Source organism: Leuciscus leuciscus (genome assembly GCF_965113295.1).
Source record: "Leuciscus leuciscus genome assembly, chromosome: 18".
Taxonomy (NCBI): domain Eukaryota; kingdom Metazoa; phylum Chordata; class Actinopteri; order Cypriniformes; family Leuciscidae; genus Leuciscus; species Leuciscus leuciscus.
In genome coordinates, this window is record NC_138742.1 from 14,289,610 (window position 1) to 14,317,569 (window position 27,960).

At 39.9% G+C, this 27,960-nt stretch overlaps 2 protein-coding genes across 3 annotated transcripts in view; one reads left to right on the plus strand and one right to left on the minus strand.

Moving 5' to 3' along the window:
- Positions 1-902: 902 nt before the first annotated feature.
- acvr1ba (activin A receptor type 1Ba) lies at positions 903-17,063 on the plus strand. Of its 2 annotated transcripts, XM_082144901.1 has the most exons (9): positions 906-1,109; positions 10,986-11,228; positions 11,909-12,154; positions 12,232-12,462; positions 12,598-12,765; positions 12,873-13,029; positions 13,137-13,261; positions 14,334-14,464; positions 14,811-17,063. In XM_082144901.1, the coding sequence occupies exons 1-9, from the start codon at positions 1,019-1,021 to the stop codon at positions 14,934-14,936; spliced, it is 1,518 nt and encodes a 505-aa protein (XP_082001027.1). In that variant the 5' UTR covers positions 906-1,018; the 3' UTR covers positions 14,937-17,063. The 2 variants fall into 2 exon arrangements, with proteins under 2 accessions (XP_082001026.1, XP_082001027.1); XM_082144900.1 differs by having other exon boundaries at positions 903-1,109; positions 12,232-12,765.
- Positions 17,064-17,166: 103 nt separating this feature from the next.
- Positions 17,167-27,960, minus strand: part of kmt2d (lysine (K)-specific methyltransferase 2D) — a 37,934-nt gene continuing 27,140 nt past the window's right edge. The window contains exons 40-55 of the mRNA XM_082144945.1: positions 25,203-27,931; positions 24,981-25,124; positions 24,707-24,871; positions 24,329-24,476; positions 24,153-24,234; positions 23,898-24,073; positions 23,695-23,819; positions 23,463-23,598; positions 23,227-23,342; positions 21,804-23,124; positions 21,565-21,701; positions 20,821-20,951; positions 20,422-20,707; positions 20,272-20,345; positions 20,082-20,190; positions 17,167-19,990 (exon numbers count right to left, since the gene is read on the minus strand). Of these exons, the coding sequence (XP_082001071.1) occupies positions 19,898-19,990; positions 20,082-20,190; positions 20,272-20,345; positions 20,422-20,707; positions 20,821-20,951; positions 21,565-21,701; positions 21,804-23,124; positions 23,227-23,342; positions 23,463-23,598; positions 23,695-23,819; positions 23,898-24,073; positions 24,153-24,234; positions 24,329-24,476; positions 24,707-24,871; positions 24,981-25,124; positions 25,203-27,931 (5,972 nt within the window). The 3' untranslated portion in view covers positions 17,167-19,897. The remainder of the gene's footprint in view (positions 19,991-20,081; positions 20,191-20,271; positions 20,346-20,421; positions 20,708-20,820; positions 20,952-21,564; positions 21,702-21,803; positions 23,125-23,226; positions 23,343-23,462; positions 23,599-23,694; positions 23,820-23,897; positions 24,074-24,152; positions 24,235-24,328; positions 24,477-24,706; positions 24,872-24,980; positions 25,125-25,202; positions 27,932-27,960) is intronic.

Here is a 27,960-nt window from a genome sequence, read left to right on the forward strand (position 1 = left end):
GACAAAACATGTATACATTTGCACCTTCCATTTTTTACAAATTATTTTATGCATTTTAATTTTAACTGTCCCCATTTAACTGTTTACATTTTTAAATTTGGTTTATTAAATTATTTATTTATTTTTTATATTACATTTAAAAAAAAAATTCTAAGAGTTTCAAAGTTTTTGTAACGTTATTAATGTGATTGTGCCTATATTTTATGTTGGCCATATGCCAACTCCGTCACACAACTGTTAAAAGATGTTTTGTCATTTTAACTAATTTCTCTCATTTTAAATTTAAGTATTACAAAATGTCTCCTGCATTTAATACACATGTGTGTTCACAAATTGACCACAAATATGGTTATTTTATCAACAATATTAGATTTTCGGTCATATTTACAATTTTACAAGGTTACAATGTAATAGATGAAAGGGAAAATCAATTTGAAATCAAGATTATTTAGAATAATATTATATTATAAAAAATTATAACATTATTTGTTTAAAACAAAATATAGGAAACATTGTTTTTGCATCTGGGAGTGTTGACCCATATTTTGATTTAAAGAGCTGGAAAAACACACCTTTTTTGAGAAAATTAGTAGGCTACGTCTGAACATTCTGAACAGATTAATTCCTTACATAAACCATTTTTTCTTGTTTTGTAATCCGTTTTATCACAGTAGCCTACCTTTAAAAAAATCAATATTTGCCTAAATTTCATCCATGTTAAAGCCACAACTTAAATGACTAAACTACGACATGGAATCAATCAAAAACAATCCTGATGAGACCTTAACTACAGACAGGACCATCAGGCCAATTCACAAATGAGTCCTTGTAAAGAGACATTTCACCACAACAAAGAAGCCCAGGCGTGTAGCCCTCCCCTTTAAAACTAGGCACACCCCTTTAACCCACTATTGTCTAGCCGAGCCTGGCAGGCGGTGTATGGTTGGTTGGTCGGTTGGTTTGTGGTTGTGTTGGAAGTCTCGCTCGCTTGTCAATATCACGCAAAACGAATGCATTAATGCTAAGAGATGGGAATCTTGCAGTCATGCTTCCACGACGAACTGCTGTAGCGCTGCTCGCCCTGTGTGGATTAATAGCGGTCGGCGATGGTGAGTCGGGTGTTTGTGTGTGTGTCACCTCTCTGTGTGTATTTATTTATTTGATAGGCTGCTGGTGTGTGGAGAGAGTGTGGCCAGGCTGTGCTGTGCTGGACGGGGCAGCCTGGCGCTCATCATGGCGCTGTAAACCAGTCATCTGTAGCCTAAATCATTCCTCCTTATAATGAACTAGTTTAATATTTTCTAAAGCGCATGACTTGTAATTGTATTTATCATTTAAGAGATTCGTGTAAGATATAACCACGCGAGTATGTTTTGCTGTCCCTTGTTGATTTAACCAAATACACTCGTATAGAGGTCTAAATAGGCGTCTCTCTTTCTCTCTCTCTCTCTCTCTCTCTCTCTCTCTCTCTCTGTGTGTGTGTGTGTGTGTGTGTGTGTGTGTGTGTGTAATATAGGCTATATGTATAATATAATATATATGCGCTACACACACTGACACAACCAACCTCTGTTTAGATACAGGCCTGCTGTCCATTACAAATAAAATGCATATTTACCTTACGTTAAAATACTAAAGTATTATTTGCACAAAGGCGAATTTTGGTGAGGTGAATTGTGGCATGTAGCTTATGACCAGACCTCCACTATTTCACAGGACTTCAGAGAACTGACGTCAGATGTTGCAAAACTTACATTTATTATAGGCCTATACTTGCAACGCCAACCTTCCCTGGTTGGTCGCACGTTGTGACGAGCGTTCACATTCTATTCGTAAACCGTGCTCTTGATTCGGATCCTCCCCCTTTAAAGAACCTTAATAATAAAAGTTTTTAAAATGTATATTAAATTGAGTTGGTAAAAAACTTTTTTTTATTTTTTCATTACTGTCATGTGGTGTAGGCTAGATGATTGACGTTTCTATTGCTTTATACAGTTTCAATTACAAAGATACATTTTCAGTTCAGTGGAATGTTCAAAATTACCGATTCACAGAAATGAATCTGACTTCCCATTGCTAGTTGTGACATGTAGCTCTACATGAATTCCAGTGATTTGTTTAAAAATGACGGACCTTGTTTGTAGTTATGTGTTAGATTATATCATAAATGTTGTTAGTACATCGTTTGCTGTGGTATACCCTGTTTATAAAACAGTCTGGTGGTTTCTTAACAATAATCAGCATTGTATATTTCAACTGGTGAAACAGTCCTCATTGACCCCATGACTACCAAGCCATAAGGCCTAAAATATTGACAATTTGGGTATTAATTTCTTAATGTATTCACAAATGAATGGTTCTAGAAAACAAAATTTGTGCTTTATAACCCCTGGCAAGTACAATTCTGTCGTAGAGTACGATGGGAAGCTAGTCGTTCAGCAAGTTCAGACTGAAGTCAGATTTGGAGTCTGGTCCTTTGTAATGGAAATGTGGGCAATGAGCCCTATTCAGTGGCCTGTCAAGGGAGTCTGCCTTTCTTTTGTATGGCCAAACTGATGGTGGTTACATCCACAGCACAAATAAACATGTCTGTGGTTGCATGGCACAGCACGATAACTATGCACTGGTGAGATTTTCTGGAAGGACAAAACTGTGTGAATCAGTGTGATGCTCTTTATATTATACGGAGAAGCCAACAAAATGGTATGAATACTTAGCCACCTTTTTTTTTTGTATGGTGATCATAACTAGAATACTAATGCATTTTAAAGAGTTGAAAAAATGTCTTGTTGTGGCTTGCTGTGCTCAAGACATATCAAGGAAGACTGTGTAATGAAATGTATCGCAGCAGGGGCCATTTTCGTCTACAAATGAAAAAAAAGTTAAGCAATCTGTGATCTCTAATTGGTGACTCATCTTTTTCCAAGAAGCATCACTGTTCGCAAACGGTTGTGTTGCACAAAATGCTGCCAAATGCTCCAATAGGACTTGATAGGAAATGCTAAACAAACAGATCCCACCTGTAGTACGTCTGACAGGGTCGCCTCAATGTCAGACTCTACACTGAGCGGATTGTAGCGCGAGAGGCGCCTTCGGGCCGCCACTGATGGGTTTGCACAGCTGCCGGTAGTTGGACACAAACTAGTGGAAATGAAACAGATTCCAGCCGTGTTATGGTAATTATTCCACCGTAGTGCTGTTGAAACCGGGGGCTCTAAGGCTCTAAGGCTCTGGACTTGTAGTATGACTGCCTAGTTTCTCAGTTAGCATGCTGTTTTTTGTTTGTTTTTGATAAACTGGCTTGTCGCAAGTCTTCGAGCTTCTAGATGTCCGTGTGACGCTTCTCGCAGGCCTGTGTGAGAAAACAACAGCAATGTGATATGGGCACTGAGAGCTAGGCAGACAGCCGTGAGGCAGGGTGCGTCGCTTTAATCATCTTTCATTCTCTCCCACGTTTTTCTTTTCCCTTCACACAGACCAAACTTAAGTTTTAAACATGCTCCAAGTCCCAGCTCCTCCACATTTACGTTTGGTGAAAAACGCTCCAGGAATGGTGAATTAAGTCATTCAAACTTGCATTACATCGAGTGACTCACTTGCTTACAAGAAATGATCATTAATGTGTTCCCACTCCTCATAACTGCAGTGCCAGAGTGGAAAAAGTGAGTTAATTCTCTATAACAAAAGTACTTTTGCAATTTTAAGTGTGTGTTAATGCATAAAAATATAATGGATGTTCTGAATCACAAAGGCCCTGAACTTGTGTTGTGCAGGCAGGAAGGAGCAGACGTTTGAAGCCTGTATCACAGGAGGCCTCCAGTGCTGTGAGAGTGCTGTTATGTAAATGAAAGGGAGCACATCGAGCCATATTTTGCATGTGTGTGCTTGTATATAAGATCAGAGTACGGAAAGTGTAGCAAAGAAAGATATGTGGGTTCATGGGGAGTGTGTGCGCGTGCGAGTGTGTGTCTGGGGAAGCCGGCTGGTGGGGTTGAGTCCACGGTCACAGCCGACTGAAGCTGGTCTCCGCTTCATTAATGACCTTGCTAATGACCTGAATGGCCGGCGGGCAGTGCCGATTACATAGAGAGATAGACCTTTGTGTGACCTACATTACAGTGCTTGTTTAGAAGTAGTACATTTAATTGACTTTTTTTTTCCCCTTAGTACTAATTAAAATATTATCTTTCATAATTTTCTTAAAAATAAGGGACATTTGTATTATAAGCTTAAAGGGATAATTGTGCCATTGTTTACTCACCCTCATGTCATTCCAAACCTGTATAGCATTACTTTTTTCCATCAGACAGAATAGTAGACATTTTTTTTGGAAGAGTCATTATGTAGCTCAACAGTTAAAAAAAAAAAAAAGCACCATATTTTACTATGGTGACTTGTGCACTATATATTTTACGATAGTTTTGTGTCCAGAATAGACCGACAATTAACTTTTATTATATGGCATATAAACCGTGTATAGACTATCCAATTCCAAACTATGCTATACTGTCCAAAAGTTCAAGTAAAAAAAGAAGAAATTATTACTTTTATTAGTCCTGCATTGAATTGATCAAACGTGTCAGAAATGACATATAATGTTCTTTAAAAAAAAACAAAAAAAACTTTTTGTTTGTGTCACTGTGTCACTGTTTCCACAAAAATATTAGGCAGCACGACTGTTTTCAAGATTGATAATAATAATAATAACAAGGCAGCAAATCAGCATATTATAATGATTTCTGAAGGATCATGTGACACTGAAGACTGGAGTTGGCTGCTAAAAATTAAGCTTTGCCATCACAGAAATAAATTGCATTTTAAAATATATTCAAAAACAGCTATTTTAAATTGTACTTGTAATATTACTGTTTTACTATATTTCTGATTAAATAAATGCAGCCTTGGTGAGCATAAGACTTCTTTCAAAAACATTGAAAAATCTTAATCTAGTGTACCAATTTAAAACTAATGCACTCCTTATAATATTTGTCAGAAGAACTGTATTATTTTGTTGCATGAAATGGTTTGAGGCTGCTGCCCGTTGAAAGAGAAAAAACCCTGAATGTTTTCGGTGGGGGAGAGACATTCGTTCCTCTGGACCAGATGAGTAATTTGACCATGAGGGTTCTAAAGAAGCTCCCCTTCCTTTCACTGCATTGATTTTGTGAGTGTAGTTCGCTGTGCATGTCTGTGTGAGTGTGTGTGCGCGCTCTGTCTGGTGGCGTCGGCATGTCTTAATCAGCTCCCTGTCTGGGTGCTCAATGGATCTCATTTCAGCTCTATGCATCTTGGGTAACTGCACTCTCTCAGTCTGCCCGCTCTCAGTAGCCCCTGGCATCCTGCTAGAAGAGGAGGATGATGGGCTTTCATTATCCAGAGGAGGTGAAGCAAGAGATAATGCCTCCATCGAGAGACAAGCACCGCTCTGGCCGTCCATTTGTAATAGATATGAGAGGACTGCTTGTGTCGTGGGGGGCAATATTTGCGTCTGAGTGTTTAAACCACAAACCCTGTGAGCTCTTAATCCTTGCTTTGACCCCAATGTGGAAAGTCGGTACTCTTGAAGGAGAGGTTGTGAAATTTTTGTTCCATAGTGAAGGATTTAGTCACAGTACCAGTAATGTGAAGTTGTTTGTGGCTTCACCGTTGACTAAAGACTTTCCATGAGCCAGGCTCTGATCAACCAAGCACACTGTTAATGGCAACGATTTCATTCACGTCTTGCCGCAATGGTTTTCATTTCCTGTCTAAACAAGAATGGAATGATAGGAACTTCACACTGGCAGTGAGGTTTTGATGTTGTCCTTCACTGAATTCCCCTCTTTCTGTTGGGTTAAGCCAAGTCTAGACTAGGGTTTTAAGGTCTGTCGTAGCTAGTCTCTCGGCCGAAATCCCATCACAGCTGGGGGTTCTGTAAGTCGCCCTCTGTTACCTCTCTGTGTTCTGTCCTGGCGTATCTGTTTCAACAGCAGCTCTTAAAAGCATGTCAGGGGAGTCCCCTACCCCCCAGCCACTCTAACAGTAACTGCCCCATCCTCCACCGCACAGCCCACTCCCATCCTTTGTCCAGACACAGCCCGCCCAATCCCTCCTCATGTCCCCTTAATCTCCACACAAAGAGCCAGTGTAAGGCTACCAATTATGCACATACAAGACCTCGCTTGGCTTGAACCGCTCGAGCTCCCTTTCCGCAGGTTTGGAGCCACTCACACCGTTCTGTCAACTGGCTTTGCATAAAGTTTGATCGGTCTTTTTGAAGTTTTGCAGACCATATTGCAGAAATTTGAGTGGAAAGTGTCAGGTTTCTATAGTGCAAGTGATTTGGTGTTTGGTAATGATGTTGTGGAAGGTTTATTAGTTTAGTAAGTTAGTCACAATTGTGAGATTTGAAGTTGCAATAACAAGAAATGCAGGTTTATGACTTTATATCTCACAATGTGACAGTCTTATTTTTTACTGTAAGGTGGAAACAGGCCTCCCTAGCTGTCAGATTTCAAAAGTTGATAAATTTGGTTGTTGTGTAAGGTACTTCTACTAGAAAAAATGTCTTCTGATGAATTGGAAATAGCGACAGATATTTTCTTCTGTATTGTTTCCTATATCCGAGTGTAACAGCAAAATAAAAAATGTAGGGTGGGTGCTATACATCATTTTAATTGGATTTTTCAGTCATTTTTTTGAGGGGCGGGGTTTAAGCTGACTAATTAAAGTCCAGCATACATCACCAGATAGAATTGTCATTTCACTGGAAGATCGAGTTATGACTTTTTGTTTTAAAATTACAAGGTACATTTAAATTGTATATTTAACAACAAGCATTACATTGTTCAGTGAAATTATTCTTAAAGTACATGAATTTGCACATAGATTGTCATATAGTGTCATATTACATTATTTAGTGTAGTATGTTGTTGACAAAGTTATTGTTGATGTGTATCATCGTGACCCTTAACAACATGAAGAGAAAATATCATCTTCCATCGGTCGAAAAAACAGATGGCCCTACAAATGGTTACTTAAAGTTATCTCTGCATATTAGATTTATGGCACAATGTTTACCCCAAAAAAATCTACATTATGGTGAAGCTCTTTCAATTGAAGTGAATGGGGCTGTTTTTAAGAGAATTTCAAAGCAGAAATGAGAAGCTTTAAATTATTTAAAAGCACTTCACATTAAGTCTTCGGTTAAAACTTGTGTTTAGGGTGATTATATGTTTATTACACAGAACATTACACAGAAAAGGTTAGTGTTTTTTTTTTCACAATAAAATCATGTTAATGCTCATATTATTTGTCTTGTGACTTTACTCCTAATCAACATTTTGCCTCTGGTGCTGTTGATTGAGCGTAACTTGGAATATTTTTTAACATAAAAAGACACCCTTCAGCTGTAAGTATAGTTATCCTGATTGTGATTAAAGTGATAACTACTCTGCGTTTTCAGTCAGAACCCTTTAGCAAGACACTATGAGGCAATTACAGTCATTCTATTTGCTGCCCCATGATTTAATGATATCGTGTGTGCTCCATTAGAGGGTTATTATGGCACTGGGTTGTTTTTCTCCTGTTATCAGGGCCTGGTTACCTCCGTGTAATCTGCAGGAAATTCCTTGTGCATGTGAACTTCAGTTGACTTGGATCCGCTCCACTAACGGTTACTGGCAGTGCGCTTCGGTGTCTGTTAGATCACAGCCTTTAGAAGATTTATAAAGAGTACACAAACACACTCTCGCACTCCCTCTTTTGCTCTATGACACTTGACACATACACCCCTCCCCACACACATACACATGGGGAAAAAGCGAAGTTGACACTTGTTCAGAAGGGTGTGGTTCAGCCACTTGCATGTCATGAGTTGTGCAATAAAACCTGTGTGTGAAAAACTGTGGGAGGAAGTGTAGTGAGTCAGATTAATTAAGTGTTTCTGGAGTGAGATGAGTGACAGTAGGAGCACAAGGTACAAACAGAGGCCTGAACATGAGGGACCGGTGAAAGAAAAGCATTGAGATGAGAGGATTAGAATAGAACATTCTTGACAGGGACGCCCAGAAAAGCCTGGGCTTTAAAGTGCTGTTTGTCCCTCGGTGGGCCCTGTTGTGATCAGGCGTCAAGCTTCTGAAGTCCTGTTATTTTAAAACCACTGCAATTTGTCTTAAGTGGCCTGCCATTGTATGCGGCTCGGATAAAATCAGGGGCGCCGGTGAAGTGTGAATGCCACCCCTCGTGTCATGACCTCGGTCACCCTCGGCAGTCTGTGTTCCAGCAGTCATCATATCCTGTCTTAGTTTGTCTGACTTGCTGAAGAGACACAAATATAACTAATAGTGATGACATATCTAAAATGTTACAAAAGGCAATATGGTCCTCTGTCACGGTGACGATTTGAATGCCCCTGAAGATAAATTGTCTTTATGCCCGCAGGCTTTTAAGATCATGTTGTTGCTAATGAAAACAAAAAGGTACATGGTACCACAGTAGTCTTTGGGTGTGTTCACATTTGGAGTTTGGTTCTTTTGGTCCAGACAAACAAAAAAAAAGAAGAAAATAATACATTTAGTCCTGTTCGTTCACACTGTCATTTCTAAGACCCAACCTAAAGATAAAACGTTTTTTGTGACGTAACTTACCGAACATCCAGAACAATGCTGCCTGTGTGCTGGGCTAAATGCGCTCATTATATGTGTGTACATATGATGGCATTATGACCAACTGAGAAAATGTGTAAAGGAGTCAAAACAGCGTCAGGAATTCCTCTGTTGCAAATAGGTGGCTTTTTTGATGCCTGTACTGAACTGTAATGGGCAACGTAGCTCTTATGATGAGATAAAACAGGTAGCCCTTGATCGCATCTGGTGATATAACGTCCTGTAATGTGTAAGAATCTGGAATCGGATTGGATTCTTTCCGATTGATTAAAATTATTTGATGTAAACATGTATCTAGTGGTCTCTAGTTAGTAACATTTTAATAAATTGGATGATATGTTGATCTTTCCAGTATCGACTCAACCTTGCCGAGCTGGTTGTTGAACAAAAGTGTCAATATCAAAATCGAACAGCCTTGTCGATGGATGATAAACAGTTTTAATTTATAGATATATTAGTGAAAAGAGTAGGCTATATATGTCAAAGAAGTGTTTATATTTTTCTAAGCAGTCCGATGATAAAATCAAATAGACCAATGGTTGTCCAAGACAATATTCGAATTCCCTATCTAAGCTATTTCTGTTGTAATACAAATTAACTCCAAAATGTGATGTCAGTTCTTTATTTTTATTTTTATAAAAATGTTTGTTGTATTTTAATTTACAATATAAATAAATAATGTTAAATATTTTTTAACAAACCATTTTAAGACCCCTTGTTGAGAAACCAGTAGACACTGAAGGAAGCACCCGAGCCATATCTAGAGACTTGAGGTGTGTGTGTGTGTGTGTGTGTGTGTGTGTGTGTGTGTGTGTGTGTGTGTGTGTGTGTGTGTGTGTGTGCATTTAAAAAGTATTCAGATTTTAGATGTTTACTAAGATCCTTCTATTATCTATTGAATTCCACAATAATATTTAAAATATAAGTAAGCTTACTATATATTAAAAATCATAATTTATTGGGTACTTTCAATTGGGAGGTGGCTGTCCCGAACCCTAACCCCTAAATTTCAGCTTGTGAAAATATTAAAATTATTTTTATTTTTAAATCATGAAACTCTGTAAAAAAAATAAATGTGTCCACACCCCTACATTTTTGATCAGGAAATATTCCTGTGTCCCTCTCTCTCATAGCCTCTCTTTCATAGTAGATTGGTATTAGGTACCATAATTTTGAGGGAAATGTGTTCACAAATCTGTGTAACTTTAAGGAATGTTACTACCAAACACATTTTTTCTGCAATTAAGCAATCTTTTTGGGGTGTTATTCCATAAAATGTAGTTTTTATGTGTGTACAACTGTTGAGAACTGTGCTAGCTAACCATGTGCTGGTTATCATCTTTGAACTAGGCTCAAAAGTATCTTAAATTGTCACTACCGAAACGTGGTGAAGTTTTGGTTGTGACATGGTTTTTTGAGTTTTATTCGATACAATTTTGTTTTTGTGTGTGTACAACTGTTCAGAACTGTGCTAGTTAACCATGTGCTGATTAGCATCTTTGAGCAAGGCTTCCGAAACCTTCACTACCGAAACATGTCATCATTGTAGGGAACACATAATCATATATTTGGGGGGAAATAAACAAATATTTTGTACACTTATGCAAATCATTAGTATCTTAGTTTGTTTTAGTAGTGTTTTAGTATGTGAGTTAAAATTCTGTAATGTAATGTAGTCGCTACCAAAACATTACTGTCACTACCGAAAATGTACCATCACGACCGAAACATGGGATGTTTTGTCTAAAATAAAGTATATTGAATTCTCAACTAAGATGTTATTATAGTGTTTGGTTCAATTTATATTCAAACTAATGAATCCTTAACTTTGAAATCAGTGTGATTAACTTAATGCCTTTTACAAAGAAAGATTGGATTCAAAATACTACAAATCTAATAAGCTTTAACTTATAAACTCTCATCTTGCTCATTATTTGTTTCTATGACTGTTCAATGAAGCAAAACAGTCTGTGAATATGTTCTGCTGATATAAAGGTGCTGCAGTGGGGGGTCCAAGTCAGGCCATCCCATGCCAGCTTCTGCTGTACACAGTCTGTTTGGGTTCATCTGCAGTGGCGGATTCAGTTTCATGTTATTTAGTTTAGTTGCGAACTGAACTCTGCATGCAGTGCTTTTGCCTGACTTCCCTTACTCAGTGTTTTCCTTTCCTTAAATTGGTCTTGCTTGCCCTCTGGAGGATATTTTGAGTTAGCACAGTTCACTTAAAGCATCCGCTGAAGGAAAAATTGAATGCATCCTCATTTATGACCTAACATTACAATGAACACATATTGCAGTTAGAGTCATATTTTAATCTTTAATCTCTCTCTTCCTCTCTAGCTCTTAAGTGTAATTGCACGGCATGTGAGAACACCGGATATGTGTGCGAGACTGATGGGGCCTGCATGACCTCTACGTCCCACATCAATGGTCAGGAGGAGCGGCAAGTACGGATCTGCCTCCCTAGGGTCAGCCTGGTTCCACCTGGACAGCCCGTCTACTGTCTGAGTGCCAAAGGCTTGCTCAACACGCACTGCTGCTATACAGACTTCTGCAACAGCATCAACCTCCAGATTCCCAACGGTAGGAGTACAGGCTAAAATATACTACTGTTCAACAGTTTGGGCTCAGTAAGATTTTTCTTTTTATTCAGCAAGAACGCATTCAATTGATCAAAAGTGACTGTATAGTTTTACAAAATATTTTTATTTCAAATAAATGCCGTTCTTTTAAAAGTTCTATTCATCAACGATATCCATTTATCATGTTTTTTTACAAGAAATATGAATCCACATATTTGAATGATTTCTGAAGGATCATGTGACACTGGAGTAATGGCTGCTGAAAATTCAGCTTTGCCGTCAGAGGAATAAATTATATTTCAAAATGTACTCGAATAGAAAAGTTATTTTATTAATATTTCACAATGTTACCGGTTTGCTGTAGTTTTTATTTTTATTTTATTGCATCTTTGGTGAGAGCATAAGAGGCTACTTTCAAGAACATTAAAAATTATGTATAATATATATGTACTCTTTCAGTTAACTGCCAAAATTAAAGTTTTTCTGCTGCTCAATATAGGATATGTAATTGTGTATGCATTTTCCACTTATTCTTTCATCTACATTACCTTCATCTCTAACACTTACTGTTGCAGTTAATTTACAACATGAAAATAATTAATTTCAGTATCGTACAGAATCTTAATATCAGTTAATCTCTACAGGTCCAGCCTGTAATGTGCATTTCCTCGTCTCTTTCAGGGATTCCTGAAGGTAAAGGGGGAAGTTGGGGTCCAGTAGAGCTGGTGGCAGTGATAGCAGGCCCGGTCTTCCTCTTTTGCTTGCTGCTTATCGTTGGAGTGCTCGTTTTCCAGTACCACCAACGGAACTATAACCACCGGCAGCGACTCGACGTTGAGGATCCGTCCTGTGATCATCTGTACTTGGCCAAAGACAAGACCTTACAGGATCTCATCTTCGATCTGTCCACCTCTGGTTCAGGATCCGGTAAGCTGCGTCTTTATCCTTCTCCAGCATATCTGACAAGCGTTTTGTTCATGTGCTAATGTGTTTTCTCATTGCAGGTCTGCCCTTGTTTGTTCAGAGGACAGTGGCCAGGACAATTGTATTGCAGGAGATCATAGGTAAAGGTCGCTTTGGGGAAGTATGGAGGGGGAGATGGAGAGGAGGGGATGTGGCTGTGAAGATCTTCTCATCCAGAGAGGAACGCTCCTGGTTCCGCGAGGCCGAGATTTACCAGACCATCATGCTCCGTCATGAGAACATCTTAGGCTTCATTGCTGCCGATAATAAAGGTAAGATTCTATCTATCTCTCTATCTATCTCTCTCTCTATCTCTCTATCTCTCTATCTATCACAAATTGATCAAACATTTAAGAGTGATTTGTTCCAACCCTTAAATCTCTTTGCTTTGACTTTTCGTTTCTTAGACAATGGCACATGGACACAGTTGTGGCTGGTGTCAGACTACCATGAACATGGCTCATTATTTGACTATCTCAACCACTACTCCGTCACTATCGAGGGGATGATTAAGTTATCACTCTCGGCAGCCAGTGGCTTGGCACATCTGCACATGGAGATCTTGGGAACGCAGGGTAATTATGAATGGATACATTTTGATGCATCGGTTATATGAGCTGTAATATCTCTCAAATCCTGTACTCACAAAACCGAACTAAACCAAGATGGTCTCCTCCCACAGGGAAACCAGGCATTGCACATCGTGACCTGAAATCTAAAAACATCCTGGTGAAAAAGAATGGTACTTGTGCCATAGCAGATCTGGGGCTCGCTGTACGGCACGAGTCCATCACTGATACTATAGACATCGCCCCCAATCAGAGGGTTGGCACTAAAAGGTACATCTACCACCAGGCACTCTTACTAAATTCTGTTAACAGCTGCTTATCTGTAAATTTAACCATGAAGTCTGCATTACTTGATGTGAATTTATTTTGCCTTTTAGATATATGGCCCCAGAGGTTTTAGATGAAACGATCAACATGAAGCATTTTGATTCTTTCAAGTGTGCTGATATCTATGCTTTGGGACTGGTATACTGGGAGATTGCACGACGGTGTAATGCTGGAGGTGAGGAAAAAGAAGCTTGCAAAGAGCCTGACTAATCATCCACCCACAGCATCTTAACACAAGTAATTTCAATCAGTGCTTTCACAGGCTGTAGGTGCAATAGAGCTCTGGGGGTCGTGTCTCACTTCAGTGCCTGAATAGTGGTCTGTCATTATGGGTTTTTCAATGACATATTTTTAAATGATTAAATTTGTGAGTGAAAAAGTGTTTAGAAACTGCCATATGAAAGTTTAGGGTCAGTTAGATTTTAATACTTCTATTCATCAAGGATGCATTCAATTAATCAAAAGGACATTTATAATATTACAAAAGATTTCAGTTTCAAATAAATGCTGTTCTCTTGGACTTTCTATTCATCAATAAATCCTGAAGATAAAAGTATCACGGTTGCCACAAAAATATGAGGCAACACGACAGTTTTAAACATTGCTAATAAAATGTTTATTTGAGTCACAAATCAGCATTAGATTGATTTCTGAAGGATCGTGCGACACTGAAGACTGTAGTAATGGCTTGAATAAATTTCTTTTTAAAATACATTCTAATAGAAAAGTTATTTCAGATTTTAATAATATTTCACAATGTTTCTGTATTTGTATAATTTTGGATCAAATAAATGCATCCTTGGTGAGCATAAGAGAGCAAAAACATAAACATTCCTACTGGCATAACCGCTTGCTTATTGATATTAGCAACTTTACAGATTAAATTAATTTTTTTTTTATCTCAGTTAGAGATTAAATATTTGGAAGGTCGATTGACTGAAACATTACTAATAAACTATCGTATTAAAGCATGTGTGGGATTTATAGGCCTGCATTTTTTTTCTTGAGTTTATATTGGACTTTTATCCGATGCATCTACGAATGATTCGGGTGTGTAAGGCACTATATTTTCTATTTAGAGATTTAAAAATGTATCATATTGCAATTAAAATGCAATGTTTTTTCCCCTTGGGACTGGGAATTCTGATATATTTTGTTACACATGATCAGTAACGCTAAATAATATAGATATATATGCATTCAGCCATTCAACACTAAACAAGCTCACGGTTTGACCATCTTCTCAGGCATTCATGAAGATTACCAGCTTCCCTACTATGATCTGGTGCCCTCTGATCCCTCCATAGAAGAGATGAGGAAGGTGGTTTGTGACCAGAGACTACGGCCCAATGTGCCCAACTGGTGGCAGAGCTACGAGGTATAACACTCTTTTTAGCGTATTGTGCCCAAGACAATCCCACTTATATAAAAGGTCATCTAATTGGCATTTGCAGTAATTGACCAATCACAGTTTGTCGTCAATACTTGACTTTAAGTAAATGATAATAATAGTAGACCATAATAAGAAACAGAATTCTGCAAAATTCACCACAAACATGTTTGCCAATTTGAAAAGCCATTTTTGAGTGCAATATGCTTCACACGTGCCATCTTGAGACTGTTCCATGTAAAAATACAGCTTTTTAATTAAATTCAGCTGTGATTCGCAGGCATACTTGTGAGAGAGCCTGGAAAACTCATTTTGATTTGTTTTCTCTCCACAGGCGCTGAGAGTGATGGGAAAGATCATGCGGGAGTGTTGGTATGCCAACGGAGCGGCGCGGCTTACGGCTCTGCGGATAAAGAAGACTCTCTCGCAACTCAGCGTCCAAGAAGACGTTAAGATCTGAAACACGTGGGACACTGCAGATCCCCGCAGAGACGACGAAGCAAATAAAGACTTGCGCCAAAAGCAGCCTGCCAGTTTCAGCCCTTTTTTGAACCTTCTAAAGTTGTGACGAGGCCTACCTCACCATCTAAGACGAAACTACTGAGTCTGAGTCCATCCCAGCCTTTTTCCATTTCTCCAACATCAACGTTCCCAATCATGGATGAGCCTCCAACCGCTGATATCAGCGCAACCTCCCTCCATGGACCTACTGTTGTTGAATTATTTTTATTATTTTTTTGGCAGGAATGACAATTGAACTGTGACAGGCATTTTGATTTTATCATTGTTTTTATTTCACCACTTTTGTCCAAAATGGACTTTTTGAAAGAATGTGTTTAGATTTGATTTTTTTTTTCAACCTCATTCACTAATACATCATATGTCATATTTCAGCGTCAATCTATGATTATATATAGTGCTCTACTGCTGTTGTGAGAATGTGAAAAAAAAACGTGGATAACACTGTCTCCTGTTATGACTAGCAATTCATGTACAAAGCTAAGTGTAGCAAAGCGGACACACCGCGACCGTGTGACCAAGTGGCATTGCAGTTCTTTGTTCCTGTGGAAGAAATGAAGGAGTGCAGATCATTTACTCGTGTAAAAATCAGCCTGCTTATTTATCTTTCTTCGGGCTGCGTTTGTTAAAAATGTCAAAACCATCAATGTGGTTTTGGATTCAAATGCTTTTAAATTTTCACAGGGAGAGTGTGTGTGTGTGTGTGTGTGTGTGCGTGCGTGCGTGTGCATGTTTTTTTGTTTTATTTAACTGGGTTCATAAAATCAGTGTTGTGATTGCTGAATGCATTATAAGAATGATTGCACATGTTTAGTACTGCTATCCGACCGCATTTTGAGAAAATGAGCGATTTTTGTCATAAGGAAAGTCATTACCACTTGTATGTTAAAATTCAACAGTTATTTTAATGGGATCGTTTAGTATGTTGTATTCCTATTATTCTGGGATGTTGGCATGTTAAACTGCACTGTTGTTGTTTGTTTGCAGTCAGTGTCCTTTTGGGGATTTAGTAGTTAGTACCACTTCAGAAAACACACATGTAAAGTATTGAAGTAAAATAATGCATCTCTCTATTTGCCTGCATTATAACATTTATATTGCTCTGCTTTGCCTTGCATTGAAGAGTTGTCATTCAGTTTAATTTAAAAGTACAACTAAACATTTCCTTCTCATATTTACAGTTGGGGTTTGCCAAGACCAAGTGTTGGACATGGCGACATTGTATCACTAGCACATCCCTAGAAAGCCAACTTCACTACTTCCTCCATCCTTTATTAACTTGCACCAATGTCTTGATCACAGTCAAAAACCTGCAGATGTTCAGAATGGTTAACTGGAATCTATGGGATATGTATAATAGTAGGTGCGAAAAATGACTAGACTAGCTTTGGCATTAATGGTCTGAAATGCTTGTAGAATGGCTGGATGAGAACAAGGGTCTTGTATTATGTGTAACATTTGAAATCTATTGCAGGCTCTATTACAGTCCATTTCTGTTTGACCTATGCATTTTATACTTTCAAGGTCATATATGAATCTGCTCTGGAAGTAGCTGGAATATGTTTGATGACAGTAGCATGATTCAGTTGAGTTGGGTGGCATTGAGAATGCCTAAAATTATAATTATGACTGAATTTTGTTATACCATGGTGCTCTACATTATACACTGGGAATTCTGTCCTTGGAAATGTAAAGGCTAATCGTTCCACTATTTATATTGTGCTTGCTTTTTCGCACAACTTGGATTTTGCAGTTGTTTGTAAAACATCTACTTTAACTTGTGCTTAAGACTTGAGGAAAGGCATTTGGATGATTCTGAACGACACGTTTCAGACGGTAGTTACTGCTGCTTTGTAGAGGCAGTTTAGTCTAAATTCCCTGACATGTTTGTCCATTTTAGTCTTGATAATAAGAGTTCAGACTTGGTAGACGATGCTTTCAGTCAGATGCATATGAGTTCTTGATCTAAGATTCCATGTGTATTTTAAACATGTTAAAAACAAATCCACTTGTGGGTTAGTTAATATAATGTACATAAATGGTATACAGTAATAAATCCTTTTTCTTATTTCTGTTTCATTGACTCTTTCCAATAACTTAATTTGGAATATATAATAGCCTATAAAAGATGCTACGCAAAATAAGTTTATAAAGCTTCAAATTTGACAACATTTATATTTAAAATGCATTTTATTTTTCTTTACAAGAAATAAAGCAGAGACAAAGAAATAAATGGAGGGCTAGGAGGGAAGGGGACAGCTGTATATAAAGAGATGCAACCTCTGACGTCAAAAAATATGTACAATTCAAAATTATATCCATACAAAACATGCCACATACAATAAAAATTACCATTTTATTCATCATCCCTAAAAGTAGCTCTGCTGTACAGTTGCAGCATCTTTTTTAAAAAGTAGATCAGGTTGAAAACCAAAATCAGGATCTATTTATTTATTTAATTACATCATGTGTATAGAGCTTAAATTAAGAGATTTCAAAAGAACAAAGGGGGGGCAAGAGTTACTCAGGCTAAAATCCAGTGAGCGTCTTTAATAACAGACTACCCTTAAAAGAACCAATGCTAGTTCGGAGGATGTATAAATAAAAAAATGCTGAGTGCAATTCACATGTAATTAATGGAGATATTTTCGATTAATGAAGTCATACCTTTCTACGACTATGCAGCCTTTTCAGAAGTCATATAAAACATTCACTTCTACCGGGAGGGGTGGGAGGAGGAGGAGGGGGTTTGGGAACAATTGGACACGAATCAAAAACAGTATCATCTTGGGAGCTTCAAGATTTTCCATTTACTGAATATACTAATTAAACTGTCACTGATTCAAGGACAGGGATCAGTAATTCACAAGCAGTAGCATAAATAAAAGAAATATACGTGAACAATATTACATAAATACACAAATGCTATGCACCATTTTACTGCTGTTTCTTTCCAAAACAAAACAATCTATTTCAATAAAGAACTTTGCATGAATCCCATCTTAAATGTTTGTCTCATTCACCGCAACCACTCTTCCAAAATTCATTGGTGAAGACAAGAGAAACATCACACCTTTAATATGTATATGGTCTTGTAGGAAAAAAAAAACAGATAGAAAAAAAAAAAAGAAAGTTAAATGCAAAAACACTCTGGTTCATATACATAAAGATATTACTTAGTTTGCCATTTTACATATATTTATAGATATATACACATTAAGTTTTCTGATAAAATGATATCCAGTGGTTGCTTTTTTTCATGATTTTTATTTCTCTACAATTTTGAATTTGATTAAAAAGGGGCTGGATAAAGAGTTTAGACCCCTATTATTTACAGTTTATACATCTTGCATTTATTCTTACGTGAGGTCATATGTAAGGGGAGAAAGGAACAAAGTAGCATGGGCTTTGTGGAGACTTTGTTCAACTCCCTTCTTTGAAATTCAACTGTTTTTAACTTTTAAATTACTTTAATATAAAAGAAAATAGAAATGCCCTTTTTAAGTCTTCCTCCGTCACTGCATCAAGCCTGTAGACTGTGCTACCACTATCAAACCACGATACATAGATTAGATACAACCGGCCGTCAGCAGGCAGAGAAAGACTCACTACAGTAAGTTTACAACAGTCCACTATCACAGAAGGGAAGAGGCTTACACCTAAGGGTCCTGGTTGGAGTGATGAGATCCGAATGGAGATCTAATGAAGGCAGGATGTAAGGATTCAAGATGGGAAAACATGTCAAATGCAGTGGCAGTCTTGCATCACTAGTTTTATTTGCCCTATAATCTTTCAAATTGCATCAAGGTGGATCTGCACTGTGGCCCTTTCTCATTATTTGCTCCATCGTTAAAAATGCGAGAGGATCCTGATGAGCGTTTATACACTAAAAACATGATCTGCACGCGCTGACGCAGCTACATGATATCTACAATCGGAAAAAGGTGGCCTGCGAGACACCCGTTTGAGTTTTGATTGCTCTAAGTAATGCATCATCATATTGTAAGTCATATACTGTATCTCATTTGTGTAATCAAATCAAAAAGAGTTGCACTGGCTCACTATTGTAATCATCCGAAAGCAAAATATAGATAGGAGCAAACCTGCTGCTTAAGTTTCCCTGCTTACCCGAGAAGGCAATTGCCATGGACACATTCCTGCCTTCCCCTTTCCACAGTAGCACTTAACAGTTTAATACAAAGCAGTGACGTCCCACAAACTCAATGAGGTAGACTGGGTGAAATAAACCCACCTTTTAAATCAATATAATAAAACATCTCGTGCCTCTCGAGCCACAGGTCAATAGTATCTCAACGTTATATCTCATCACAGTTCTAAGCAGAGCCACTCCAGGATTGTCTTGCCAAGGTCCACGATTTTCATTGATGATTTGATGGGAGAGCGTTCGTCTGGGGTGATGGAAAGGATGGTAGCGGAAAGGATAGGTCCAAGCTAAATTGTACAAGTTCATTTTTGAGAACTTACATGGCTTTAATCAAACATCTTCACTGAGTTCTAGTCTAAGTGTATTGATATGCTATAGCTTCAGTTGTTTTGGTAGATGTCGAAGTGATCAGTTGTAGCCAGAGTCAGCTTATTGTAGGAGGAAACAGTGGAAGTGCTTTTGGCAGAGGTGAATTTTTTAATCAACATGAAAGATTCAAGCAGGTCCAATACCTTCAAGCTCATCTGTAAAAGGTTGTGTCTTCAAAAGTTTACTCTTCAAAGCTTTGGCTCTTGTTGTGAATAACAAAGTCTTGTCTTTCAGGTGACTGAGAGTGAACTTTTCTTACTCGATTCAGAGCAGCTTATTAACTGGATAGTAAGAATATAACAGGCTTTGGCGCAGGAGTGTTCTGGCACCAGGGAGCAAAGACGGGTCGGACTCTTCCTCTGTCCCTGTTAGTTCATCCACTTTCTGCAATTCCAGGCTCCACAATGGCAGGGGATCTTGTGCTGATCATCCTCGAAGTCAAACTGATAGTCATACGTCAGCTAAAACAGATTGAGAGAGGAGAATACAAAGGATTATACTGGGGAACAGCACTGAGGGCACTGCCAAATGAAAAATGTAACTCGAACCTACCTCTTCACCCTTCGGGATCCTGCGACTAGAAATGATGATGATCTTGTCCTCTTTATCAAATGTCACAACTTCCGCGACACAGTTGGGTGCACAAGAATGATTGACATAACTAGGGAGACAAAGAAATCATAAACTAAGACTGAAACCAAACATTTGTATTGCAAGAACAGCACAGAAAGTTTGATCTTACCGGGCAGGACCGCCAGTTAAGGTGGCATCAATCACATGCTCGTTATTTATGCGAAACATGTAGATCCCGCGGTTCTGATTGAAGAAACCAAAGAGGTTAAAAAAATGAAAAATAGAGAAAATATATAGCAGAAGCTTGACATCTACAAACCTGCTCCTCGTAAATCTTCTCTCTGCGATTTGCAACCTCGTTGCGAATGATGGTGCCAATGTACTCTATGACCATGGTGTGTTTTTCAAGGTCTTTAGCAGCGTAGAGACCCAGTCCTTGAATGCGAGAACGGGCCAGGTACACATTGTTTTTCCACTCTGTCTTCAGTCGACGGTATTGAGAAGATTTGGAATGAACAAACTGCTTGCTGTACGGGGTGTTAATTTCCCCTGTAAATGTGCTCTGATAGGCTTTGGACATACTCGTGCTGTTCAGAGTATGAGGCCTGAGAAGCAGGATAAAATTACATTAGATTCTTACAATCACTTTCCATACTTAGAGTCTTAAATCAATTGACACATGAGAAAGCTAAAGTCTTCCATTTCTTTTGTTCATTACCGTTTGCAGTGGGTGAGAATTTTGGGTTCAGATCGTGCACAGCCTGTAGGATTTATCATGAGGGGAAGCTCCATGAGAGGATGGCGGCCATATCGGAACGTATAATTCTGGCAGTTTTCCACTCCAGGAAGCTGCAGGACAAATTTTGAGCAGCGAAAATTATATTATATTGTTAATAATTATAATCAAGATATTGAAGAAAAATGCTTTTAATAGGGATGGGAATCACAGGAATTTAACATCCTGGTTCCAGTTCCTCAATGGTTCCAGTTCATTTTTTTATGACTTAAGGAATAAATATTTGGAAAAAAGAAATGCAATTAAACAAATTAGATATTTTCAACACTAGATACATGTAAATATAGAACATTATTAAATCATTTCAATAGTAAATGTAAAAAAAAATAAAATAAAAAAAAAAAAAACTTTTTAGAGGCAGCATTAATGTAATCCAATAATTGACCGTAACTATATACTAAAAAAACGATGATAAAAAAATGTGAATTTCATTCATTTATTTTTTTACATATTACTGACAAAACATTGTTTATCTTTAACTACATGCATCATCGCTGATTTGATCAACAGAAGAAAACAGAGCAAGAATAGTTAACAAAAATTAATCATATGGTTTAGGTTTATTTATTTTTTTACAGTTTTATTAACTGAATGATGTTCATTTTTGTTAGCAGTTCCAAATAAATACCAGTTCTCGGTTCTCAACCATACTTATTAATTTCTCACCGATTCAGTGATTCGCATCACTGCATGGACAGTAAGTCCATACATCTCTTCTCCCTTGACATGCTCTGTGAAGAGTTTCAGCATGGCTGCTTCATCACGCAGCTTGGCAACCTGCTGCACAATCTTGGACCAGATGCCTGAAGAGCAGTGGCATGACATTAGCATGATGCCGCAAGATAAATCATTCCATCAGGATTACATTTACAGTCATTTCAGAAAATAAACTTAGATTTACATACCATCTGGTGTGGCGTCTCGGAAGTGCAGGTCTTCATACCCGTGTTCTAGGACACGCGCTTCAAACAGAGGCCTGCCATCCTGCTCACTGATGCGACAACGGTAGCGACATCTGCGGTTTGGCACGCGAGTGCTCCAGTAAATTCGTGTGGCCTCGTAGCCCACTGGAAATATAGCAGTGGGTGAGTGAAACACAGCCATCTGAGAGGGCAAGAGCTGGCCCACAGCATGGAAGATGAGCCCGCCAACACGGAACATGTGAATGCGGTCACCACGTTGCAGAATGCTTGCAATCTGCTTCACCTCATCTCGCTCAATGTACACGCGTCGAAAAACAGCAAAACTGCTGAGCTCCTCTTCACTGGGGCCTTTAAGCTTGTGCTGGGTGCAGAGCATAGTTTTGTCTTTGAAAAACATGCAACGCGCCCGAATGGCACAGGCAAAATGATAAACATTCGGGCAGCGCAAACGGTTGCAGCTATTAGTAGCACCCGTCTTCTGACAGTAAGCACAGCGGGTGCGCAGTCCACGCCGAAGAGCAACCTCCACATTAATAAGCGCACCGCCCTGGGTCTCATACACCTCAGTGGACCACAGAGCACAGTTAAGATGCACCCACAGATCGACATCGATGTTAAGTAGACGTGCAGGACCATCTGTGGCACCATCTCCTTCCTCGTGGCAGAAACAGCACTTGCGCTTGTCTCTGGGCAGCTTGTCTGGTTTTAGGGTAATGCGGAGGCGCTCCATGAGCTCAGAAACTTCACGGCTGTTCTCTTTCTTAGACCCACCCTTGCGAATAGTGATGACTATCTGGAGACGCTTCCAGCGCAGACCCTTCCATTTTTTTACCTTAGGTCGTTCTTCTTCTTCATCAGAAAGAGTCCTACTACGGTGTTTGATAGGTTTGAGGGACATCTCTATTGTGGGGGAGTCTAGAGGAGGAGAAATGGCTGGAGCAGAAGGTTGTTCTTCTGATGGAGCAGCTAAGGGGAGAACCACTGGCTCCTGAGATTCAGACTCCACGGTAACAGGGGAGCTGTGAGCTTCCAGTTTAACTATAGGGTCGGTTTTGACAGGATCACTCAGGCTTGCGGAAGGGGATGATGTAGTCTGAACAGGTGCATCCGGTTCAGGTTTGGGCTCAGGTTGAGTGATGTTTTCTGGCTCAGCTACAGCAGAAGATGGTGGTGGTGGAGGTGGGGATGGTGATGGAGGTGGAGATACCTCAACAGGAATAACAGGCAGGTGGCGCACATCCAGGTCTGAAACATTTGTCATGTAACAGTGCTGAGCAGGTCTATCTTCTTGATCTTGGCATTCCTGCAAAAGAGTAAACATGTCAGAGGCCAGATATGTAAGGTACCTCTCAAAAGAAAGAAGACATTTAGAAAACAAAAAAAGAGAAATTCTCAGGAAACTCACCTGTTTGATAAGAGCTAGAATATCGACTTGTTTCCTCAGAGTACATCCTGGGAGGGAAACATCAAACTGCCTAAGCCACTCTGCATCATTGCTTGCAGAAGGGTCTGTCTTCATAGCTATAAAAAAATTAATAAAAAAAAACCCATTAAAACAGCTTTAGAGAAACCAAAACCAAGAGTCTAATCATTTAGCCGATCCTTTGAGAATAATTTTGAAAGACAGATTGAGTGCATTACCCGAGTTGGAGGAGTCAGGTACTTTCCCGGGTCCAACACCTGCTCTACCAGGACTCTGGGGAAAAGCCACCTCGTAAGAACTTGGCATACGTATGTGCAGCAGTTGGGCAACAGCCAGCATCACTGTGTTGAGATTCTGTTAAAAAGAAAGCAGTACTTAAAACTTGTCACGCAAAATTATCCAATGCCTTTGAGGTTAAGGTTGGGTTAAGACATTTAGAGAATTAAATACCTTTGCGGCAGCTGATGAAAGCATGAAGGTTACAGATACTTCATTGCTTTTAGTTTTGTCCCACTGGCTGGATGAGGCTTCAACTTTTCCATCCACTGACTCGAATGGTTTTGTCTCTGAGAAACCTGTATATAGGTAAGATCAGTCCATCATGAAAGATTCAAGTAAACAAATTAATTTAATTTCCAAACTGTGCCACATACTGGGGATGGCAGAACGAGGAATAATGGGGATAACAGGAGAGATGGCCCTCTCCTCCTCCTCCTCTTTGGGATCCAATAGATGGGGGAAGCGTGTTGTCTCATCACCTAGTTGGCTTTCAGGTGAGGATGCAGGCACAATGCTATCTGGAGCATCACTGTCATCATCGCTCTCCATCCTGAGTTGAGAGAATCCATTAGTGTGCTGACATATGCACAAGCTTAAGATTATTTTTTCAATAAATTTTGGCAATTTACCGTATATCTTCGTTTTGGTTGTGAGGTGGAGTGGGGAGAGCTGCTAGTATGTCTACACTCTTTACTTCCTCTGGAACAGAACCTTCAAGTACAAGGAAAGATTAAAATGTAGGGAGTCATAAGCCACTAAAGTCATAACGGCTCACTAATAAATCTGAATCAATGTAATGTCTTACCCATGGTATCTTCTGACGCCTCTGTCCCTTTTTGACCTTCTGCTAGTTCCTCTACAGGTGTCACTCCATTTAGAAGTTTGTGCTGCACCGAAGGTGGTGGAGTTGGGGGAAGTGATGATGGTGGTGTTGGAGGATTGCTGAGGTTGTTCTAAAAGGAAAAAGCAGCAAAGAACATTTAAAAATATGGAATTTTACTGTAATTAAGTGAAATATGGGAGAAAAGAATGTAAAAGTGTTGCAGTTGTTGCAATCTGGCTGCATCTTAAGAACTTGCATACAACAGTGAACAGTCTTTGGAATTTCTAGAATGAGTAATACAATCTAGAAAGTCTTTTGTAAGGTACATGGTTAAACTGAAAATGCCAAACTATAGTGTACCTTTGTAAGAAGCTGGGAATAGTAGTCTGGAATATTGTCTAGCATAGCACTTCCAAATGAGCCTTTCAACTGGGTCTTGGCATTGGCTGGGCTGCTGCCAAAGGGAGCAAACAAATCCAGACTAGCAGTAATGGAGGGCTCCATCAAAGGAAGAAGAGAAAGTCCCTGTAGGTTAACCATAAGTGAGTAATGATTTAACTTCATAATAATTGTTCATAGCCATGAATTACTCTTAAAACAGAAAGCAAAGATTCAAAAAGCCAATGCCACATACTTGTTTCAGCTGCTTCATTATTGCCTCAGTTTTTCCAACTTCTTCTTTCTTGGTTTTCTTTCTAGAGTTTGGCCCACGCTCTCCAGCTTTTGTAGTACGTTTGGCCTTGACTATTGGAGTTCTCTTTGTGAGTGACTGCAGATCCTAAAAATAGAATCAGATAAGAATGAGATGCTCAATTTCATAATACATATGCATAATAAAAGGACTTCCTTGGCCTACCTCCATGTTACGTGGAGTTCCTTGAAGCTTTTGCTCAAGCATTGCTAGCTTGCTATTGATGTGCCCATTTATCTCATTATGAATACCATCTGAGGGCCTCTGAGATGCCAGTTGTAAGTTTTTGGTTCGAAGGAGTTTCTGTAATAACTGTTGGCCAGTCTCTGTCCTTTGAATTTGGGATCCAAGATCTCCTACTTGATTTCTAGAGCCCAGAGCAGAGTTCGAAATAGCAGTGGCACTGATGGTTTCTCCAGAAACTTCTCTCTTTATGCCATCAGAATGGGCCTCTACACTATCTCCTGTGTCACATTGGATTTCACGTGGTTCCTGTTTGATGTTTTGCAGCATTATCTTGCAAATTTCATTGGGTACTGGAGTTGGCTGAGACATATGACCCTCAGATACTTGAGCAGCGGTTGGTGTTTGGTGTAGGTTGGGTGCTGACTGAGGAGATGGACCATTGAGTGGAAAAGGAGCAGAAAGAGCTTCAGTATTGGGACTCTGAGTCTTTGTAGCTGGAGATCTCAGAGGTGAAGCGATTGATCCCCCAGTCTGGCTAAAGGGACTACCCTTTCCTACAATACCATCTGGTCTAGAAGGTGATGACAAGTGACTGGAGAGTGACAGGTTGCCTGTCTCAGGTTTATTTACAGATGCTGGGCTTGAACCAGGTTCTGGAACAGTGGACCCTGCAGGAGAACCTGCATGAGAGGGAGAGGCTCGAAAGGGGCTCAGTGCTGTCGCCACATGGGACTGTTGTTGCTGTAGATGCTGGGGTCCAGGTGGAGTCTGAGACATTCTCATAATCCTTTGCTGATTAGAAAGTGGGCTTCCAGGAGAACCCTGACCCACTAATTGGCGAGGAGACATTGGTCTAGCCATATGTCCCGGTGCTGTGGCACGAACCTGACCCAGTACTGACCTGGGAACTTGACCTCTCATCATCTGATGATGCAGTTGTTGCTGTTGTAACATCTGCTGCTGCTGCTGGGCACTATTGATGTATTGAGGCATGGGTCCTTGAGAAGGCTGTTGCATAGCCCCCGCAACACCTTGATGAAACTGTGTAGCCATACCAGATGGTTGTCCCATTGCTCCCGATTGCTGTTGAGGGCCAACTGGACCGTGTTTGCCGGCCATTCCAAAGCGATGCTGCTGTTGTTGGATTTCAAGACCTGGATGGCGTGGACCAACTGGTGGCCCCTGTGGGACCTGGGGACGCATTTGTCCCTGCACCTGACCCTGCATTCTTAGCATCTGGCCTTGTTGTAGCTGTCGCTGGGCAATCATTGCCTGAATTTGCTGCAACTGTTGGCTAGGAGTCAGGTGACGCAGTTGGGGATTCTGCGCAATGAAGGCCTGAATGTTTATAGGGGCACGTATTTGCCCTGCAGAAGCACCAGGCCTTGGAGTCATCATCATCTGCTGGCCTCTAGGAATGCCCATCTGTTGAGTCAATAAAGCTTGCTGCTGTTGATTTGCAATGCCAGTCATTGTAGTTTGCGTCTGACCACTATTTTGGACAAGCACATCTTGTGGTTGTTGTGCAGCAACCTGACCAGCTTGCTGTTGGGCCATAAAGCACATTTGCTGATCTTCCTGTTTTATTTGTATGGTGTTCTGGGTCTGAAGACCAAGTTGCATCTGTTGTTGCTGTGGTTGTACTTTAAGATGTGTTCCAGCCTGTTGGTTGCCTACAAAACCATGTTGTTCAGCAACTCCAATGTTCTGGTTTGGTTGAGGCTGTGCTGTCGGTTGTTGAGCCAGAAAAGCATGTGGCTGCTGTGGCTGTCCAACAACACAATGCTGCTCTCCACTAGATCCCTGTTGTTGCATCTGAAGTGGTGTAGGAGGTCCACCCTGTTGGGGGGGTGTTTTCGGACTAAGTAGTCCTCCATCTTTATGGGCAGGATTCTGAAGATCCTGGACACCTTGTTGCAAACTCTCGGCAACTCCTTGGGTACTCCCTGATGGTGGAGTTTCTAAAGCTCTTTGTGGCTCAGAGGGACCAGCCTGTGTCTGTTGTTTCAATTGTGAGATTTGTTGCTGTTGAAGTTGAGCAAGGTTTTTCGCAGCATTCTGCTGCTGCTGTGACAGGAGCATGCGCTGAGCCATTACACTCTGCTGTTGAGGTGTGAGCTGGGCTGGTGGCCCCCTGGCAACATGCTGATCCATCAAACCTTGAGGTCTCTGAAGCTGCTGAACAATTTGTTGATTACCACCCATAACCTGTGGTTGGCCTCCCAACATATTTGCAGTTTGGGTCATTTGCTGGCCCATGACATTATGTTGCGTCTGTCCAATCATTCCTGGAGGAGTCTGCATTAACCCCTGACGATTTTGCTGGTTATTAATTAATCCTTGTTGTAAGTTTGGTTGCTGCTGCCCCATGTTGCCCATCAAAACTTGGGCTGGCTGGTTGCCTATGGCTCCAGGCTGCTGGTTAATTACACCGGGCTGCTGAGGTTGATGCGACATAGGCTGCTGCCCCATCATCAACTGTTGTTGTTGTTGCTGCTGCATTTTTTGGACCATTTGCATTCTATGCTGTAACTGTCGCTCCTGTAGAACTCTTGGATCTGGTCCTTGTGCTCCAGGGCCTTGTGGAAAAAAACCAGGAGGTGGAACTGGTTGCACAGTGCCAGCTGCAAGTGGGAGAGTGGGAGGCTGGGCTCCACTAAAGGGCTGCATTTGTGGCATTCTAATTGGCATACCTCCTTGAGGCATCCCTGCTTGAGGCATCCCTGCTTGAGGCATC

Bases quoted from the DNA above. Each gene is read 5' to 3' on its own strand.
- acvr1ba (XM_082144900.1), top strand. From the start codon at position 1,019: ATGCTAAGAGATGGGAATCTTGCAGTCATGCTTCCACGACGAACTGCT. The intron at 11,229-11,908 runs GTAGGAGTACAG...CGTCTCTTTCAG, and splicing joins CAACCTCCAGATTCCCAACG to GGATTCCTGAAGGTAAAGGG. The intron at 13,262-14,333 runs GTGAGGAAAAAG...CCATCTTCTCAG, and splicing joins ACGACGGTGTAATGCTGGAG to GCATTCATGAAGATTACCAG.